At 52.6% G+C, this 20,210-nt stretch overlaps 1 protein-coding gene across 1 annotated transcript in view; it reads left to right on the forward strand.

The window, feature by feature from the left end:
* The first annotated feature begins 1,419 nt into the window (after window positions 1–1,419).
* Stab1 (stabilin 1) overlaps window positions 1,420–20,210 on the forward strand; it is a 28,746-nt gene continuing 9,955 nt past the window's right edge. Inside the window, exons 1-37 of the mRNA XM_028787468.1 lie at window positions 1,420–1,638; window positions 5,727–5,863; window positions 6,176–6,291; window positions 6,498–6,583; window positions 6,649–6,718; window positions 7,064–7,159; window positions 7,385–7,495; window positions 7,717–7,913; window positions 8,127–8,257; window positions 8,424–8,551; window positions 8,786–8,880; window positions 9,049–9,183; window positions 9,319–9,456; window positions 9,611–9,673; window positions 10,118–10,231; window positions 10,316–10,369; window positions 10,545–10,625; window positions 10,862–11,020; window positions 11,500–11,562; window positions 11,786–11,881; window positions 12,233–12,319; window positions 13,344–13,455; window positions 14,079–14,265; window positions 14,375–14,468; window positions 14,595–14,753; window positions 16,497–16,592; window positions 17,203–17,298; window positions 17,435–17,482; window positions 17,587–17,717; window positions 17,906–18,017; window positions 18,320–18,397; window positions 18,476–18,574; window positions 18,685–18,783; window positions 18,907–19,038; window positions 19,257–19,385; window positions 19,668–19,724; window positions 20,094–20,177. Coding sequence (XP_028643301.1) covers window positions 1,558–1,638; window positions 5,727–5,863; window positions 6,176–6,291; window positions 6,498–6,583; window positions 6,649–6,718; window positions 7,064–7,159; window positions 7,385–7,495; window positions 7,717–7,913; window positions 8,127–8,257; window positions 8,424–8,551; window positions 8,786–8,880; window positions 9,049–9,183; window positions 9,319–9,456; window positions 9,611–9,673; window positions 10,118–10,231; window positions 10,316–10,369; window positions 10,545–10,625; window positions 10,862–11,020; window positions 11,500–11,562; window positions 11,786–11,881; window positions 12,233–12,319; window positions 13,344–13,455; window positions 14,079–14,265; window positions 14,375–14,468; window positions 14,595–14,753; window positions 16,497–16,592; window positions 17,203–17,298; window positions 17,435–17,482; window positions 17,587–17,717; window positions 17,906–18,017; window positions 18,320–18,397; window positions 18,476–18,574; window positions 18,685–18,783; window positions 18,907–19,038; window positions 19,257–19,385; window positions 19,668–19,724; window positions 20,094–20,177 — 3,951 coding nt within the window. The 5' untranslated portion in view covers window positions 1,420–1,557. The remainder of the gene's footprint in view (window positions 1,639–5,726; window positions 5,864–6,175; window positions 6,292–6,497; window positions 6,584–6,648; window positions 6,719–7,063; window positions 7,160–7,384; window positions 7,496–7,716; window positions 7,914–8,126; window positions 8,258–8,423; window positions 8,552–8,785; window positions 8,881–9,048; window positions 9,184–9,318; window positions 9,457–9,610; window positions 9,674–10,117; window positions 10,232–10,315; window positions 10,370–10,544; window positions 10,626–10,861; window positions 11,021–11,499; window positions 11,563–11,785; window positions 11,882–12,232; window positions 12,320–13,343; window positions 13,456–14,078; window positions 14,266–14,374; window positions 14,469–14,594; window positions 14,754–16,496; window positions 16,593–17,202; window positions 17,299–17,434; window positions 17,483–17,586; window positions 17,718–17,905; window positions 18,018–18,319; window positions 18,398–18,475; window positions 18,575–18,684; window positions 18,784–18,906; window positions 19,039–19,256; window positions 19,386–19,667; window positions 19,725–20,093; window positions 20,178–20,210) is intronic.

Consider the following 20,210-nt stretch of genomic DNA (forward strand, 5'->3'; position numbering starts at 1 on the left):
AGCAAAGTAAACCTATTTCTTTAATCAGGCAGCCCTGGGAAGGGCAGCAGCCAGAAGGACCAGACTGGGCAACACTTACAGGAGACAGAAAGGACCTAGTTGGCCAGTTGATGAGAAAGCCTGTAATTGAAGATCCATGTGTCTGGTTTGTTGGTCACAGTGAGAAATTTTAGTCCAAACCAATTAGCTTCAACACCAGAGACCACATCTACCTGGGAGAAGGAAACAGCATGTACTGTTGCAGCTTACTGGAAGAGAAAAGCCCCAGTTGGCCAAGAGGCAAAGCAGAAAAGGAAAATCTATGGGGATGTGAAAAGAGTCCAGTGAAGGAACAGAGAGGCTTTTCCTAAAGCTGTAGCGTGACTGTGGCATCCTCTCTCCAACAGGGCTGCCTTGTCTGGCCTCAATGGGAAAAGATCCCCCTAATCCTGCAGCCACCCCAGGAGGGCCCCATGCTCTCAGAGGAAAAAGGGAAGGGGGATGGGCGCGGGACTCTGTGAGGGGGAACCAGACAGCATTTGAAATGTAAATAGATATGGGTGGTGGTGGTGCACATCTTCAATCCTAGCACTTGGAAGGCAGAGGCAAGTGGATATGGACAGCCAGGGCTACACAGAGAAACCCTGTCTCGAAAAACAAACAAGCCACCGCCAACAACAACAAAAACAAACAAAAACCTTAAGTCTTAATAAATGGTGACTTGGAAGCCTGCACACATGTTCTTGAGTGTGCTTTTTTTTTTTTTTAACACTATTTTTAATGAAACCTCAGTTTTATTTCATACCGGCCAGTCCAGAAAATCTTTTCTGCTTTGAATCCATGAATCCTGGGTTTGCCTGAGTGGAGGTCCCTAAAAGATTAAAGGAACCCCTCAGGCTGTGCTCTGTGGCTCTACCCAGTCTGAGCAGAGTGAGAGATGTCACAGACACCCACCACAAGTGTGGAAAGGATTGACAGGTGGCAGTGGAACCTGGACTGCAGAGTTAGGGGTGGCCTTACCATGAGGCTGGTAAGGGGAGACCAGTCTGAGGGGCTAGCATGTTTTTCCATCTCTACTGGTGTTGGACAGGAAGACTGAGGCAGCTGGCCTGGGGACAGGCAGCCCAGGGGCTGCCCAACAACCACCTAGCCACCAGAACCCCAGAGCCTCTGGATGAAAAGCCAGCTTGACAGATACAGGGAAAATTTATTGGTGTTTAAATTTGCTTCAGAATCTCCCTCCCCTAGACCCCAGGCATGTGGCTAATGGAGGCTCTGGACCTCCAGACCACGATACCAGGGAGCGTCGTCCTGGGCCAGGAAGCCCTGAACAGGGCCCAGGTCGTCCATGTGGGGGTCACTGGCCAGCGTCTTCCCTTCCGCCTGCAGGCTGCTGATACGCAGGAGGAAATCCTGGTGGGTTCCTGTGGGGGTGAGCTGACGATAGCTTTTAAAGCGGCTGCTCACCCACCCTGTCCTGCTCCTTCCTCATGCCTGCCTCTTGGAGTTCACTCACTGCCTGCCGCTACAATCACTGTCCCCACAGTACTTTTGTCTCAGACAGCGGACCTGCCTGCTATGGCAGAGCCCCGAATCCTCCTTTTACTCTGCATCCTGGTTCTCTGCCTGGCAGACTCCGGCTTCATCAGAGGACAGACGGTAAGTGGGAGCCAGGGTCAGGGAGGGACCATGTTAGTTGGTGTTTCAATGCGTTGGGGGGTATCAAAGCAGCTGGTACCTGTCTGACCTCCCTGGGGGCCCAGGTCACCAGGCTGTTGTCCCACCTCCCCAGGCTGAAGTCTGTGGCTGTTCTCCCTGAAGTTTAAAGGCTTCAGCAACATAGAGATCTCCTCTATGTCTGGCTAGCTGGATATGCACTATGGGCAGTCATGCTGGGTTCCCCAGCCTGAGTAAACAGGGACAGAGCCAGCCTCATCCTCCTGGGTTCCCTTCCCAGATTGAGACTGTAGTCTATGCAGCCCTCACCTGGGGTTTGTTAATGTGATCATTACCTATCCTCTGGAAACTAAACCAAGGGGCTCATTCAGAACCTGGCTACATATATGCCCATAGCCAGCACTGAGCCTGTCTGGAAGGAATGAGAGCCACTGGGCAGATAGCAACCAACAACAACGTTCTCAAGTCTCAGAGGTGCCCCTCACCAGCCCTGGATGTGGCCCCTTCAGTCTTTACAGCTTTTAGCAAGCTTGTTTTTTTTCTCTCCTGTTAGAAATCCAAGGCCCAAGGAGGACAGCAACAAGCTGTTCCCTCTAGAGCCATGGTCGGGACCACAGCCTGTGGTTCTTACTCAGGCCTGCGATTCCTCATCCAGTGCGCTGAGTAGACAGGGCCTCATGAGTGGTTGTAGCACAGCTCCGGAGGCCTAGGGTGCCAGGCTGCCTGTCCCTAGGTGTCCCCAGTCTATAGCTGCTGTGTGAACTTTGGGAAGAGCTTCTGTGAAGACTGAGTTTTGGATCTGTAGCTGGGCAAGGGAGCTTCCCTCATGAGACCAAGCTCATCATCTGCTTCTTGGGCAGCTTCCAAGGCTCCTGTGGCAAAGAGAGGGGATCTGCCACCAGGTAGCTGTGGGGTGCTTTGTCTTTATGCTCCCTGTGGTCCTGTGGAAAAAGGATTCCAGGGCCAGGCCAGGGCTGGGTGGAGCAGGTGGGACACCTGATGAACATGATGGAAAACCACAAGCTCCAGGGTTGTGCACCTTGTCACCTGTGTGCTGGTGTTCTGGTCAATGAGGACAGTGGTCAGTGAAAAATCTCAGCTTGGAGGGTTTTTTCTTGTCAGAGACCTGGTATAGTTCCAAACAGTCCTAAGTCTGTAGTTCTGAGACTGAAGCCCAGCCAGCCTGGACCAGGGAAGAGGTTCTGAGGTCCTCGTGCTGTCCTTTCCCCTCACAGACCCTCATCCTGTATGACGTGAGACACAAGCTGCAGCTGCTAGGAACAGAGACTCAAAGGGCAAAGGGCACCCCTGAGTCAGACAGCCAGCAAAGGTGGCATTAAGGACTTAGCATAGCAGGCTTGGGCAGCAGACACACGGAGGTCTCCCTGTGGGAGGATCTTAGCATGTGTCCGTCCATCTGCTCAGGGGCTACTTTGTGTTGAGCACAAGCCTGGGACCCACAGCCCAGGTAGAGAAGCAAGAGCATTGACCAGTACCCAGCTTTGTCCCCGCCTGCTCTGATCCAGAGTAGGAGGCAGCTCACAGGCCCTTCCACTCTTAGGTGGTTTAGATTCTAGGCAGTTAACCCAGAGACTCCCCAGGAGCTTGGTTCCAGTGTGGGGGAGTTTTCTTCACCTCACTACTGAGTTTATTAGTCCGTGTCTCCTCCCCTTTCCCAGCATAGAAAGCAGACACGGCAAACAGCCCTGAACTGAGCGCTCTGCCAGGTCCTGAGATGCACCCAGTAAGCAGACCTTTGATTCAGTTGAAGCCTGTCCAACCTCATCCCACCCAGCTGTATCACCAGCAGGAATGTGAGCTCCATCTGGTGCCCCTGGTGGGCAGATGAGTGCCTGTCTCTCTTGGGTGTGGTCCCTGGTGAGGTGCTGATTCGGCAATTGGCTTATCCATCCATCACCACTGCATACAGGCTTACAAAGCTCCAGCTTCCTCCAGGCCCTCCCTCCCTCTGAGTAATGCCGGCTCCCAACTCACCCAACTCACCAAACTCTGGCCAACCGTCCTAGGAGCTCAACCAGAGTGGCAGTTGTCCTTTCAGTTCTGCTTGTCTAGGCAAGTGGCTTCAAGGAGAGCCCACTGTCAGCCAAGCATATGCCCGGAGCCTGAAACTGAGTTGCTTAATTTCCTAGACCTGTCTTGGGTTTGCAAAGAGGAGCTTTGGCATGACAAATCCAAACATAACATCTAGACCTGAGGTTTTGCTGAGTAACTTCCCTCTTTCTCAACCACAGAGGCATGAGCGGAAAAGGCAAAATCACTGTAGCAGGGTGGCCGGAGGGGGGTGGGAGGTGGGGGTTGTACACTCCACCAGAAAGTGTTTTTCTTTCTCTCTGGTTTTGGTTTGCTTCACTAACTGAAGCAAGTGTGTAGCCCACGATTATAACAGTTGAAGGTAGGAGAATCAGAAATTCAAAGCTAGCCTGGGGCTATGTGAGATATGTAATATAAACACGTATCAAAGCTTTAAAAAATAATAATAAAATAAATTTAACAGGCAGTGGTGGTACATGCCTTTAATCCCAGCACTCAGAAGGCAGGGGCAGGCAGATTTCTGAGTTCAAGACCAGCCTGGTCTACAGAGTGAGTTTTAGGACAACCAGAGCAACACAGAGAAACTCTGTCTTGAAAATAAATAAATACACTTTAAACCAACAATAACAACAAACAACTCATTAACTGAGTTCTGAGGGTGTAGCAACTGGACCTCTCTTAAGCTTGGGCCTCTGTTTGTGAGCCTGGCCTCCAGCCACTCTCCAAACCTCTTTCAGGCTACCCTGCAGGTCACACAGGAACATTCGCGCTTTCCATCTTCAGCCTTTGTTCTGCTGCTGCCCCTTCAGCCAGAGCGCTGACCCTGGCCAACTCTCTTACAACCTTCAGGTCCAAATCATGGGAGTAGTTTCAGTTGTCAAGTTGACAGAACCTAGAATCACCTGGGAAGGGAGACTCAATGAAGGATTGCCTAGATCAGGTTGGCCTGTGGATATGTTTATGGAAGATGGTGTTGATTCTGTTAATGGTGCCCACTATAGGTGGCACCATTCCCTACATAGCGGGTTCTGGGCTGTCTAAATATAGAGAGCAAGCTGAACACTAAAAGGTATGCTTTTGCTTCTCTCTCTTTCTTTTTTTAAAGATTTATTTATTTTATATATATGAGTACACTGTAGCTGTCTTCAGACACATCAATAGAGTGCATCGGATCCCATTACAGATGGTTGTGAGCCACCATGTGGTTACTGGGAATTGAACCCGGGGTCACTGGAAGAGCAGTCAGTGCTCTTAACTGCCGAGCTGACTCTCCAGCCCCATGCTTTTACTTCCCGCTGCTTAGCTGTGGATGTGATAGCACTAGCTGTTTTAAGTCCCTGTCACTTCCTAAAATGATGGACTGTGACCTGGACTGTGAGCTTAAAATAAGCCCTCCTCCTCTAAGTTGCATTTTATCACAACAACAGAAATGAAATTAAAACATCCTGGGTCCTGTTCTCCCAGCTGCCCCCATTGCCTGTCGTCACCTGGGTGGTGGTTCCCTATCTGGAGGCAGAGCCGTGGACCAGGACTGCCACGGGGCTTTTTCAACTGTGGCTGCCCAGCCCTAACATAGCAGGCCAGACCCTCTGCTTAGCGCTGGTGCTTGGCAGAAAGCTTGTGCTTTGTCCTAGTGTGACAGATTGAGGATGAAGTCACTGGATTCCTACACACAGTGTGAGGCTTGTTGCATGTTTCTTTGGACCAAGAAGGCAAGGATCTCTATGCAATGAATTCAGGCTCCAGACCCTGCTTTACACCCTGTCCCTATGACAGCTTGGGAAAAGGCTACCCTGGGACTTCAATCTTCTCATCTTAGATGGAAATCATTCTCCTGGAAAAAGAGAAAGACTGGAGGCTTTCAGCACAGACATAGGGACAGGAGATGACAATGAGGCTTCCTAGGACCTTCCCCAGGCTTGCTCATTCCCACCAAACTGAAGGGAAACTGTAATCAGCAGGGACTCAGGCTAGACCACGGTCCAGGCCCCTCACTGTACGTTTTGCCCATGGCCCAGGTGCGGTCTAAACGCTGTGACATCCACACCAAGTTTATCACTCACACATCCTGCACCTCCTGTGCAGCTATCAAGAGGCAGCTATGTCCCTTTGGGTGGTCCCGGAATTTCCCAGAAAAGATACTCCTGGACTGCCGGTATGGACCTGCCTACTTCTTTCCCACTTTCAGGAGGGTGGCAAGGGATCCAGAGGAACCTCACTGACCTCCGGGTGGGAGCAAATGAAGTATCAGTAACACACACACCTGTTGTGTCCTACAGAGCAGTGGGCACAGGAAGGGAGGAGGAAAAGTGTTTCCCAGGCACCTACTATGTGCTGGGCCCTGGGCTCAGCCCTGGGTTAGATGGAGAGCAGAGAGGCGGGGGGATAAGATTCCTGGAATTCAGTGTGAGGAGAGTGACGGCCACAGGTGCCCACCACCCCAACCCCTGTCTACTCTCTCTCATAGTTATGAGTTACAGCTCAGGGACTCTGTGATATCCTTAAGTGGCTGCAGCCAGGAGTGCTGGAAGGATGTGGTTCAGAAGGCCTGCTGCCCCGGCTACTGGGGATCCCAGTGCTATGGTATGGAAGAGGCCGCCTGCCCTGGCCGAGCCCCCAGCTCCTCATCTGAGGGGCACCTATATTGCCCTCAACCTTGTTCACCCAGTGACTACTCATTGAGAACCATGACTACTCATGGCTCTGTGGCCCTGGCTGTCCTGGGGGAGGGGCTGGAGGAGATGTAAAGGAAGCATTCTGGGAAAAAGCTGAGTTCTTGGGGTCCGCAGAGTGCCCTGGTGGTCCAGCGACACCATGTAGTGGCCATGGGACCTGCCTGGATGGCATAGATGGAAACGGAACCTGTGTGTGCCAGGTAAGGGTTGAGTAGGGATGAGGTGGGGGTGTCGAGGGAACCCCACTGATTTAGTGCGTTAACAGGAAAACTTCAGCGGCTCAGCCTGCCAGGAGTGCCGAGACCCCAACAGATTTGGGCCTGACTGCCAATCAGGTGAGCTTGCAGGGCCTCTGGGCAAGGCTAATCCTATCTGTCTCTGCAGACCTCTCCTAAATCTTCAGCCTTGCCTTTCCCTCCTGGAATGCTGCCCTTGAGTCCTGCCCTGAGATTCTTACATATGGTAGTCTCAGAAGCCTCCTCCAGGAAGCCCTCTGTGATGCCCCTCTTTCTACTCCCTGGCTCCCTCCGGGATTTCCCCTCCTTCTGTGTTCTTTTATCAGAGCTCTGGACTCTCGAGGTTATTCCTACATTGTAAACATGCAGAGGGCAGGGAGGTGATGTCCCTGTGTGTACCTTGGTGAGGCTGTGGTTCCATGTGGCCTTGTATGTCCCCTTCAGTGTGCAACTGTGTTCATGGGGTGTGCAGCCATGGGCCACAGGGGAACGGAAGCTGCCTGTGCTTTGCTGGATATACTGGCCCCCACTGTGACCAAGGTGAGCAGTGCTGCCCGGGGCAGAAGGTTCTCTGTGGCCTCAGGAGGGGAGGACAACTGGGTGACAGATAGAGTCTGAGTCTCAGCAGGACCTGGACCAGACTTCCACTGTCTGGAGGCTCAGAGAGGTGAGGCAGCTGCCTGGAGTCACACAGCAAGCAGGGCAGAGTGCTTTGTGCTCCTCCCCAACCTGGAGCTAGGCCTTCACTATAATCTCTCTGCTCAGAGCTTCCAGTCTGCCAGAGCCTGAGATGCCCCCAGAATTCCCAGTGCTCTGCAGAGGCACCCACCTGCAAGTGCCTGCCTGGATACACTCAGCAAGACAATGTTTGTCTTGGTAAGCATGTGATCTGCAGGCAGGGGACTCCAGCTTGGAGAGCAGACGGGGTGGCAGGGACTGGGAGGGTAACCTTTTATACTAGTATGTGCAGTCTGGCCACTTCCGCAGAAAGAACACGCTTCCTACGAGGCAGAGGGCCGATGGCCACTCAGGTGGAAACTATGAAGGGGAGAGGGCTCCTGGGGCTCAACTCACTCAGACCCTCTCTGCCCTGGCAGCTCCTGACCCCTGTCAGCCATCTCCTTGTTCCCCACCGGCCCGATGCTCAGTGACTCCCAAGGGGCAGGCTCAGTGTCACTGCCCAGAGAATTACCATGGAGATGGGAAAGTGTGTCTGCCCCAGGACCCATGCCTCACCAACTTTGGTGGCTGCCCCAGCAACTCTACCTTCTGCCTATACCGTGGGCCAGGCAAGGTGAGCTAGGTCCTGCTTCGCAAGCCACTCACCCACTCTAGGCAAGTCCCAAGTTGTCTGAACCCCTCAGATGCCCCATTTATAAGATGTGAGGAGAGTGACAACCTTGGTTTTGGAGGAGGGGCGGCAGGGCTGTGTGAGGGAGGCATACGCCAGCAGCTTTCCTATATTCTCACTGGTACCGTCTTCTCCTGCCCCTGCCGTTTTGCCCAGGCCACCTGTATGTGCTGGCCAGGTATGAAAAGCATTAACAATGATGCTTCTGAGGGGTGCCAGGTCTCATGCAAACCACAATCCTGCGACAAATCAGCCACCTGTCAGGTGACCCCTGATAGAAAGACCAGGTTGGCACAGGGGCCAAGGGGGATGGGCACAGGGCAGGGTGGGTGGAGTGGGCAGTATACTCCTCTGTGTGCCTCCCCTCAGGGCCTGGCAGGGAGGACTTGGGGGTTGAGGCGGGGCCAAAGGGATGGTCCATCCTTTCCCTGACCAGTCTCTCTGGGTCTCCAGCTGTGTGTGCAAAGATGACGAGGTGGGTGACGGGCACGCCTGCTATGGACATCTGCTCCACGAGGTTCAGAGAGCCAACCAGATTGGCCTGGTGCTCCTGCGGTTAAGAGTAGCCATTGCCATGCTAGGTGTGTGCCCCCTAGACTTACCTGTGACCATGCCCCTGCCCTATACCCACAAAGCTGGGAGGAAGACTTAGTCTCAGCAGAGACTCTAGTTTCTTTGCCCAAGAAGAGGGTGAGGCCAGGATGGAGGTGGGGACTGGTCCCAGCACTAATGTCCCCTCCCCACACTAGACAGCTAGACCCTTCACCTCAGGAGCTCCCCATTTGAATTCTGACACCACCCCTCTCCATCTACAGGGCAGGGCTGCCAGGAGATCCTTACCACATCGGGCCCATTCACCGTCCTGGTGCCATCCATGTTCTTCACCTCCTCTATCTCCAGTAACATGAATGTGAGCCCTTTCTCCCTGAGAGTAGGTCATGAACTCCCTGTTCATGACCCTTCCCTTTGAGATGGTGGCCTGCAAAGCCTCTTGTCCTCTCGGGCAACTCAGGAAAAGGAGGTACAAAGAGGGTTGGCCTGTTTGGGCTTTACCAATACCCCGTCCCTGTGTCTGCAGGCAACATTTGCCCAGCAGCTCTGCAGACAACATATCATCGTAGGGGAGCACATCCTGGAGAATATAGGGGCCCCAAACACACGCAAGTGGTGGACACTGGCGGGCCAGGAGATCACTGTCACTTTCAAAAACATGGTATGAAGGGGACCTCAGACTGGGGCCAGAGGAACGGCAGGCAGAGGACACAGCTGGGATAAATGTGTAGCAGGGGAGGGGCTGCGGAACAGAGGGTTTGGCATGTGGGATATAGTCCTGTGTCTGTCTCATCAGAAATATACCTACAAGTACGAAGACCAGCCCCAGCAGTTCAGTATCCACAAGGCCAACTACATAGCAGCTAACGGGGTCTTCCATACGGTCACTGCCTTACGATGGCAGCTTCCGCCCCCACTTCCAGGGGACCCTAAGGTGAGCCAATGACCTCTTCTCTACTTTGTGCTGTAGGGAATGTCTCCGTGTGTTAAGGACAGGTATGAAACTTCTCTGGCTTGCGGAGGCTAGGCTCCTCCTCCTCCTGGGGCAGAAGCCACCTCATCCTATCTTGGGGCTCTTATCCTTACAGAAAACTGTTGCCCAGATACTTGCGTCTATGGAGGTTTTCACGAGGTTTGAAACTATCCTGGAGGTGAGCTTGAAAAACGGAGTTCTGCCGGGCGGTGGTGGCGCACGCCTTTAATCCCAGCACTTGGGAGGCAGAGGCAGGCGGATTTCTGAGTTCGAGGCCAGCCTGGTCTACAGAGTGAGTTCCAGGACAGCCAGAACTACACGGAGAAACCCTGTCTCGAAAAACAAAACAAAAAACAAAAAAACAAACAAAAAAAAAGAAAAACGGAGTTCTACCTGGCTTGACATTCAGACCACAACAGCTCACGGCCCCAGAATCTGCTTACCCACCTTCCTAGAGCCCTCTGCCCCCATCACCATCCCTGAGACTTTACAGGGGCATGAGCCAATGCATTGCCCATGTCTCCCACTTAACCAGTGGGAGCTCCTTGTTGGCTGATGGTGGCAGGAACCAGGTAGGGCTCTGAGGCAGAGATCTGTCTAATCCTACATTCTGCTGCTATAGAACTGTGGGCTGCCGTCTATCCTGGATGGGCCTGGGCCCTTCACAGTCTTTGCCCCAAGCAATGAAGCTGTGGACAGCCTGCGGGATGGCCGACTGATCTACCTTTTCACAGCAGTAAGTTCTATGGGGAGATGGAGCTGCGGGTTGGGGCTGCCAGGGCTCCCCCATCAACCTCCAGGAACTGACTTCTTTCCTCAGGGCCTTTCCAAACTTCAGGAGCTGGTACGATACCACATCTACAACCATGGCCAGGTGAGAGGATGCCCCACCCACTTCACAGTGGTCCCTGTTTCAAAGACTGCTACAGGTTTTGACCTTTCTGGGGACCTGATTTCCTTATCCTCTCCTCTTCGCTTCTGAGAGTCACTGTGTAGCACCTGAGCAAGGTGTGGCCAGTGCCCAGCCTAACTACTGTCTCCTGCCTCAGTTGACAGTTGAGAAGCTCATCTCTAAGGGACGCATCCTCACCGTGGCCAACCAGGTCCTGACTGTGAATATCTCTGAGGAGGTAAGATCTGTGGGCAGCTGGAAACATGAGTCAGTGCTGAAGCCACTGGCCTTGTTCATGCTTATTGGTGTGCTCTGAATACCATGGTGGGCAGGACACTTGACGAGGACCCAGATGGGCTAAGAAAGTGGACATAGATCCCACAGTATGAAGTAAAGCCACAGCGCAAAAACAGAAGAGCAAGGGCCTTCTGAAGCCTGCTGGGCTGGCGATAGCATGTGGGGTCTGTGTTACAGGGACGCATCCTGCTGGGACCTGAGGGCATCCCCGTGCGGAGGGTAGATGTGCCAGCTTCCAACGGTGTGATCCACATGCTAGAAGGCATTCTGCTGCCCCCCACCATCTTGCCTATCCTACCTAAGCACTGTGATGAAGAGCAGCACCAGACTGTGCTGGTGAGCCCTGCACTGAACCCAGGCCCCACCCTGTACCCAGACCCCATCCCTAGAACATGGGCAGGGGACAACACTGTTGTGTTGGTATTGCAATCACTGAATATTCAGGACTGGGTAATATAGAGAAAGAGGCTTAGTTTGGTTCACAGTTCTGAAGGCACAGCACAGTGGCAGCTCAGCTCTCTCTGAGGGAGTTGCTGTGTGGCGCAAGGGCAGTTGGGCATAGGCGAGAAGATCACAGTGAAGGAAGAGAGTCCTGGGTCATTTCGCCAGAGTCTGCTATGGTGACTAGAGCACCCTTCCATTCAGAGAGCCTACTAACCACCTGCCTCTTACAGGCTCCTTACAACACCTTTCCTGGCCTTTCTATACGTGGCTCCTTCTCCCTCAGATCTTTGCTCCATCTTTCCATCATGTCAGGGTTGTTGAATCTCTCTGACCCTCCTCCCCCTCCCTCTGCCCTGCTCTGTTCTTCTTAGGGTTCTTGTGTGGATTGCCAAGCCTTGAATGCCAGTATATGCCCCCCAAACAGCGTGAAAATGGTGAGCACCCCAGCCCGGCCCTCAGGGATGGATCTCTTTTTGCCAGACTCTCAAGCATACCCAGGTTTTACTAGGGAGTAGGAGCAGTGAGGGGTGGACCATACCTGGTGGCTCAGCATGCCTCAGCCCTGCTCAGGGTGGGAGAATGGAACCAGGGAGGGCTGCCTGGCAAAGGCTGGCCCAGCATCCACTCTGCTGACTGGTCTTGTATGGCATGCCCTAGGATATCTTCCCCAAGGAGTGTGTTTATACCCACGACCCATCTGGGCTCAACGTTCTGAAGAAAGGCTGTGCTGACTACTGCAACCAGACCATCACAGTGAGCCTGGGCAGGCGTGTGACCCCTGGGGACCCTGGGTGTTTCCTCTTTGGGGTTCCCAAGTTGGGTTGGGGAGGCCTCCCTTCCTAGGCATTGCTTTTGCTTTTGTTTGGTTTGGAAGAGTTTTTGTGACAGTACTAAGATTAGAACTCAAGGCCTTGCATCTGCTAGGCAAGCGCTTTGCAGCTGAACTATAACCCCTAGCACTGTCCCACGTGCTAATGGTTAAAGAGGTGCTGCTGGAGGTGGGAGGTCCATACCTATTTCTGTGCTCTAGAGAGGAGCAGGAGGCAGATGTTCTGGGTTGGGGTTAGCATGGGCTGGATGTCAGACATGCTCCGTGTCTTGCAGAAACGCGGCTGCTGCAAAGGTTTTTTTGGGCCCGACTGTACACAGTGTCCTGGGGGCTTCTCCAACCCCTGCTACGGCAAAGGCAACGTGAGTCCCCACCCTTGCTAGGTGTAATGACGGTTAGTACCTTCTTCAGCTGACAGTGTAGTTTCCCTACTTCTAAGTAACTGATGTTGAACCAAACTGTTTCATTAGATATTATTACATTCATGTCTGGAAAGACGCCTCAGTGGTTAAGAGCACATGCTGCTCTTGCAGAGGGACCTGAATTTGGTTCCATGTTAGATAGTTCACAACGACCTTTAACTTCAGTTCCAGTGGATCCAACGCCTCCAGGGGCCTCTGTACTCAAGTGCACATGTCTATGTAGACATACAAACACGCTAAGAAATATTTTTCTGAGACAAGGTCTTACTACATAGCCCTGGTTGTCCTGGTACTCACTATGTAGAACAGGCTGGCCTGGAACTCACAGAGATCCATCTGCCCCGGCCTCCTGAGTGCTAGGATGAAAGGTGTGTGTCAACATGCCTGGCTCTCAACCTTTTTTTTTTTTTTTTTTTTTTTTTTTTTTTTTTTTTTTTTTTTTTTAAAGATTTATTTATTTATTATATATGAATACACTGTAGCTGTCTTCAGACACCCCACAAGAGGGCACCAGATCTCATTACAGATGGTTGTGAGCCACCATGTGGTTGCTGGGATTTGAACTCAGGACCTCGGGAAGTGCAGGCAGTGCTCTTAACCACTGAGCCATCTCTCCAGCCCTCTCAACCTTTTTTTAAAAAAAGAAGTAATTATTTTTTATAGGTTTTCCATCTATTTCCCAAAAGGTGACCTGACAGTGTTCTTTAATGTTCTATTTTTGCCACCTTGGGACATCAGGGCTCCTTAGTATCTGCCGCAGAAAAACACAGCAGTTAATGGTCAAAACATCGCTGGGGCCGTGAGCCTTTGCGGGGGTGGGGTGGGTGAGCTACTCTGGCACCTTCACTGATTTTGGAGGTCGATTCCAGGATGAAGTCTCAGAGCCCACCAGGGAGGGAAGTTAATGAGGGGCGGGGCTGTGGTAACCATGTCCACAACTGATCCTGTGCCTGGCACCCTTCAGTGCAGCGATGGAATCCAGGGCAATGGAGCCTGCCTCTGCTTTCCAGACTACAAGGGTATTGCCTGCCACATCTGCTCCAACCCAAACAAGCATGGAGATCAGTGCCAGGAGGGTGAGTGACCTTGGCCTAGGCCACCTCCTAGGGGGAAAGAAGCTTAGTTTAGAAAAGGTACCAAGGGGCTCCCCAGAAGGAACAGCAGTGGATATTGTCCTCTTCAGCAGAAGAGAGCTGGGCTTTAATCTAAAGCAGGATCTCTACAAGACACACTGGAGGCTTTCTGACAGTGGCATTGATTGGAGGCAGAGTCAATAGAACGACTTGACTAAAAATGCAAAACTGCACAGCTGGGTGTGGTGGCACACGCCTTTGACCCCAGCACTCAGGAGGCAGAGGCAGGCAGATATCTAAATTCAAGGCCAACCTAGTCTACAATGTGAGTTCCAGGACAGCCAGGGCTACACAGAGAAACCCTGTCTCAAAACAAACAAAAAACAAAAGCAAACAAAAAAATATAACAAAACAAAAAAATCCAAAATGGCCTCCCTTGTAGTTTCCGTGCCTGTTTATCGAGTATGAGATGGTCTATGATTTAAGAATCCTAATACAGGCTCAAATAACATATGGTCTATTATAGATACTCCATTCCTAGCCTCGACCTGTACTTTACAAAAACAGTCCTGGCTCCTAACAAGCCCTCCTGTCCGGTTTCTCTGTTCCCATCTCTTCCCTTACAGACTGTGGCTGTGTCCATGGTCTGTGTGACAACCGTCCTGGCAGTGGAGGGGTGTGCCAACAGGGTACATGTGCCCCTGGCTTCCAAGGCCGCTTCTGCAATGAATCCATGGGAAACTGTGGATCTGTAGGGCTGGCCCAGCCCTGCCACCTGGACGCCCGCTGTGTTATTCAGGAGGGTGTTGCCAGGTGAGGAGGACTCTGACTCCTTTTGTGTACTGTCCATAATTACACGTCAGTTTGCTCATTCTCCAGCCTCTTCCCTAGGCTCAAATGGGCCGATTCTCCCCTCCACCAGGTGTGTCTGCCATGATGGTTTCGAAGGTAACGGCTTCTCCTGCAAACGCAGCAATCCTTGCTCACGCCCAGACCGTGGTGGCTGCTCAGAGAATGTTAGTTCCTCTCTCTGGCTCTCTCTTTACCCTTTTACTGACCCAGGGGCAGGATGGGGCTCCTTGGTCTCCAGTCATGACCACATGACCATGCAACCCCAAGTCACTTATTTATAACCCACACAGGCTGAATGTGTCCCTGGAGACCTGGGTACCCACCACTGCGTTTGCCACAAAGGCTGGAGTGGGGATGGCCGCATCTGTGTGGCCATCGATGAATGTGGGCTGGACACTCGAGGTGGCTGCCATGCTGATGCTCTCTGCAGCTATGTGGGCCCTGGACAGGTAAGGCACAGAAGGATAGCCGGGGACTTTCCCTAACCCAACCTAAGCTTAGGAACATCCACTGTAAGCTCAGAGTCTGGACCCACAGATGCAGACGAAGTCATGCACTCTGGCACTGGTCACTCGTGTGCCCCCTGGATCCCTGTGTGTAACCAAGTACCTGACATAGGGCAACCTCTCTCTTCGACTCAGGGAGTGTAATGCTACTAAGCAAGGCAGGAGGAAACCCTGCCTCTGGAGGTCCCAAGTCTATGTGTAGGTTCACATAAATCTATCTCTGGAATTTCACAATCTAGTCTTGCATATTTGTTATGGGATCTTGTACCCAGAGCCTCCAGATCAAGAATGTTGAGGTTCATGGACCAGAGTTCTGACAAGGTTCTAACACATACCAGGCACAGTGGGGCACACCTTTAATCTCCGCACTCCCGAGGCAGAAGCAGATGATCTCTGTGAGTTTGAGGCCAGCTTGTTACCAACCAGAGCTACCCAATAGAGAGACCTTGCCTCAAAAGAAAACAAAATCTAAGCCAGGTGGGAGAGATTGCTCAGTAGTTATGCACTTGTAGGTCTTTCAAAGGATCTGGTTTAGATCTCTAGCACCCATATGGCAGCTAACCACTAACCACTGTCTAGAACTCCAGTTCCAGAGGATCTGATGCCTTCCTCTGGCCTCTGCAGGCACCCCATGCATGTAGCACACAGACGTAATGCAGGCAAAATGCCCATATGTAAAAAGCAAGCACAAATAAATTAGAACTGGAGAGATGGGTCAATGGTTAAGAGCCATGCTGCTCTTACTAAGAACCTGGGTTTGATTCCCAGAACCCATATGGCAGCTCACAGCTGTCTGTAACTCTAGTCCCTGAAGGATCCAGTGCCTTCTGGGCCTCCTTAGGCACCAGGCACACACATGGTGTACACACATACATGTAAGCAAAACAGCCATACACATAAAATAAGATAATTTTTCATAAATATTTTCAAAAGAATATCTAGTGTACCAGCAGGAGGCCAGGCATGGCTGGTTCTGAGTTAGCCTCTTCATGGCCCCATCTTCCTGTTCTTGGTGGCCTCTGGCCCAGCAGTCTGTGGAGTATTGACAGTAAAAACTCAGACTGGCATAAGAGCTCTGAACTTAGAACGCCCTAGAAGCCGGGGGATCGGGGGGGGGGGGGGGACTCAGGAGAAAGAAGCAGGGAATCTCGCACTGAATACCATGCTGGACTGTGTAGCAAGATCCTGTGAAGGGAAGACTGGAAAGAGAGCTCAGAACTGAGGCTTTGAGTGCATGGGTTAGATATCCCCGACCCCCGAAATTAAGATCTGGAGGTGAGGGGCCTCACCTGTGCTCATTTGTAGTGCAGACAAGCCCGAAGATATGTCCCTAATGGGGGAAGAGACCAGAACAGTTGACTGGGTCACAGGGGAGGAAATGGGATCCCAGCTCCCTTCCTGGGGCTGGCCTTGGCTGAGACTGCTCACTTGTCACAAGCCCCTGACCTCAAGCCAATGGGCTTGATGAGCTTCTGAGTACAGGGTGGTGGTGAGTCTCTGTGGAAGCTTCCCAGCCAGGGGCATCTCTGATCAGCCTTGCTCTGGGAGCTGGTTTTCCCCTGGGGCTCTAGAGCACAGCTCACCAAGGGCAAGATAGTAAGAGTTCCTCTAGGGTATGAGCGGATCTCCCCGGAGGAGAGATGGAGTCTCTGGTGAGATGGCGCTGTCTGCTCCCTGCCTCCCCAGAGCCGATGCACATGTAAGCTGGGCTTCGCTGGAGATGGCTACGAGTGCAGCCCTATTGACCCCTGTCGAGTAGGCAATGGTGGCTGCCATGGCCTGGTGAGTGGGTTTAAGGGGTTCAAGCTCCCAGGGAGGGCCTGATGCAACTGGCTTGTCTGTCTGTCCTTAGCACTGGAATCTTCCTAAAGTGACCACTCCTTTGCTGTATCATAGGATAAAGCCTTTGTGCCGTGTCATTAAGGCTCTAAGAGCCAGTCCGGGCTGCCCAGATCCCTCACTGTTTTACCCCATCTTTGGTCCTCTGGCCCATCCAAGCTCCGTGCCGCCCCTTGCCCTCCTTCTGCCCTTCTACCCTGCAGCAGCTCTGCCTTTGACAGCCCCCCACCCCACTTTCTAAAGCTCTGCTGCTGAAAGTCATGGCTACCTTTGTTGCTCTTTAGTGCTGGCTCCCCAAGTCCCTTGTTATGCTTGGTGAGGTGGTTTTCAGTACTCTGTGGTACTGGGAGCAGGCCTTCTGAATGGGCTCTGTAAACACAGACAAGCTAGCTGGAGGGGAGCGTAGAAGGACTTAGTGGCCGCACAGGCGGAGGGCTGGGAATGGACGACATGGAGGGAAAGATGAGAACACCTGGTTCCCAGCTTGTTATTTGAAAGATGAATGGAGGGCCGTAACTCTGTCATCTCTCTGTCTATTCCTTGCCTCTACCAGGCTACCTGCAAGGCAGTGGGGGGAGGCCAGCGGGTTTGCACATGCCCCCCTCATTTTGGTGGTGATGGCTTCAGTTGCTATGGAGACATCATCCAGGTAAGGTGCACAGATTTGTCCTCTTCCCTATGCCCTGTGCTGTCCTCCCGTATGCCTGTTTGGGGGAGGGTGCTTGGGATCTTCAATTTGTCCTTAGGTAGGTCTATAACCTCAGCTTTTTTTCTGCCCCCCTTAGGAACTGGAGGCAAATGCCCACTTCTCTGCCTTCTCCCAGTGGTTCAAGGTAGGCTCAGGGCAGAATGCTAGGATTGGGCTCATGTCTACAAGGCCTTCCCTAGATACAGAAATGTCCATCTTTATCTCCCTGCTCCCATTCACTGTGTGCAGAATTCAAGCATCACTCTTCCCGCCGATAGCAGACTCACAGCCCTGGTACCCTCTGAATCTGCCATCCGTAGACTGAGCCTTGAGGACCAGGCCTTCTGGTTGCAGCCAAAGATGCTGCCAGAATTAGTCAGGTGGGGACAGCTGGGAGGGGCCATGGAGGGGATTCTGGGTAGGACCTTGGACCCTTCTCAGACAAGGTTAAGAGAATCTGGTTCTTTGTTTGCTATGTCTCTACAACAGTGGGAGAGCCCAGGCTGAAGGATTTTTGTAGGTCACACTGATCTGTCCAATGTCCCCCTCCCCCAACTCTTCTCCTTAGGGCCCACTTTCTCCAGGGTGCCTTCTCAGAGGAGGAGCTGGCCCGGCTAAATGGGCAACAAGTAGCCACACTGAGTGCTACGACACGCTGGCAGATACACAACATCAGTGGGGTAAGAGAAGAACTCTGGACATGTGTGGGAGCTGGAGTAGTCCCATAGCTACACCCCGCCCCCAAACCAGAGCTCCCAGGAAATAAGCCTGGAGTCCCTGGCCGAAGGCTGACTCTGAGACTGTGCATAGAACACATCGTGGTCTCATTACAAGCTGCGTGTGTCGATACACGTAACTCTGCCCTTCTCATGTGGTGAGGTCTATGCATCCGCCTGGTAGAGTCTGAGGCTGGGAGAAAGCTAGCTTCTCTCACACGTGTATCAGTGTCCAGCAAGACTGAGTTCTATCTGCTGTCTTCTAGAGAGTCTGGGTGCAGAATGCCACTGTGGATGTGCCCGACCTCCTTGCTACCAATGGCATCCTACACATTGTTAGCCAGGTATAGCAGGAGAGGGGAGTGTGGGGAACTTCCTAGGCCAGTAATGATGAACTGACAGCCCCTCCTGCTCTACGCCAGGTCTTGTTGCCTCCAAGAGGTGAGATGCAGACTGGGCCAGGGTTGCTCCAGCAACTAGATAGAGTGCCTGCCTTCCGCCTCTTCGGGGAGCAGCTAAAGGTATGAAGGAGGCTCATTCAAGAAGAATGCTTTCCCAGGAGGCCGGGGAAGGGGGAGGGCGGCTCCCTGTACCAGCGGCCATACTTATTTGCTTTCTGTCTCTATCCTAGCACCACAAACTAGTTGCCCAAATTGAGGCTGCCAAAGCCTACACCATCTTTGTACCCACAAATCACTCTCTGGAGACCCAGGGCAACAACAGCATCCTGGTAAGGCCTTGGGGGTGGGAAGACGAGCCTCCTGTGCCATGGTAAAAGAACACGGTGGTGGATGGCATGACACTCAGAGCGCTCAAGAGTCTTAGAGACTCTGAACTCATTTGTTCCTGGCAGGACATAGACACGGTGCGACATCATGTGATCCTTGGTGAGGCACTCTCCGTGGAGGTCCTGCAGAAAGGCGGCCACCGCAACTCCCTCCTGGGCCCTGCTCACTGGCTGGTCTTCTACAATCATAGTGGCCAGGTTTGAAGGGCTGGGATTAGAACACCCTTTCCAGGGGCTCTGCTTTAAGGACTCCCCTTTGAAGCTTCTCTACCTAGGAGGCCCCAGCTTCTGCTCCAGGGAGACATCCCCCAATCTTTGGAGTTACCCCCTACCCCTGGAGTGTGTTCTTGTGTCCTTGTCTTGTTACCTCTAAGAGTGAGTAGTAGGCAGGTAGATCCAACTTGTTCTCCTTCCAGCCTGAGGTGAACCACATGCCACTGGAAGGCCCTTTGCTGGAAGCCCCAGGCAGCTCCCTCTTCGGACTGTCAGGGATCCTGGCAGTGGGCTCCAGCCGTTGCCTGCACAGCCACGCAGAGGCTATTCGGGTGAGAATCTGGGGCCAGAGGGTATTACAGGTCAGCAGCTGCACCTGGTGATGCATGCCTTCAATGCCAGGCTGTGGCAGGCAGGGTCACCTGAGCTTGAGGCCAGTCAGGGCTACATGGTAACACTGTTTCAAAAACAAAAACAAAACACAGGAGCAGCAGCTGCTGGTTAGTCTGCTAGGTTAGTCTGCTAGGTTAGTCTGCTGGTTAGTCTAGGTGGCAGGAAGGATCACTTAGCCAATCTCGTTCTGGACCAACTGATACCTTGCCCTTCTTCCCCAGGAGAAATGCATAAACTGTACCCGGAAATTCCGCTGTACTCAAGGCTTCCAGCTGCAGGTGAGGCCAGGCTCGGTACAGCTCTGGACTTAATTTCAATACTCCCTCTAATACCCAAACCTCTGGCCCCATCTAGCCGTGCTGGGAACTAGCCTGGTACGGGCAGTTGCAACCACCAGTTAAGGCTGAACTGCAGCCAAGGTTTGCTCAGAGGAGATTCACCCAAACTTGTAGCCCCAGGCCTGGTCCCTCTGCCAGCTCCTTATCAGATCCATCTGCTCTTTGGTCTCCACCTTTTCCTTTCTCTGTCTTCCTCACGTTTATCTGTCCCACTCACTGATGCTTGCAGCCTGGTTGTTTGTCTCCCGTGCACTGCCCTGTCTCTGTCCAAGCTACCAGATGACCCTTCCTATGTGTCTCCCATTCCAGAACACACCGAGGAAGAGCTGTGTCTACAGATCTGGGCTTTCTTTCTCCCGGGGCTGTTCCTACACATGTGTCAAGAAGATCCAGGTTTGCTCTGAGGTGCCCCCCACCAAGGCTTCA

Source organism: Grammomys surdaster, unplaced genomic scaffold, assembly GCF_004785775.1.
Source record: "Grammomys surdaster isolate TR1022 unplaced genomic scaffold, NIH_TR_1.0 125669, whole genome shotgun sequence".
NCBI classification, from domain to species: domain Eukaryota; kingdom Metazoa; phylum Chordata; class Mammalia; order Rodentia; family Muridae; genus Grammomys; species Grammomys surdaster.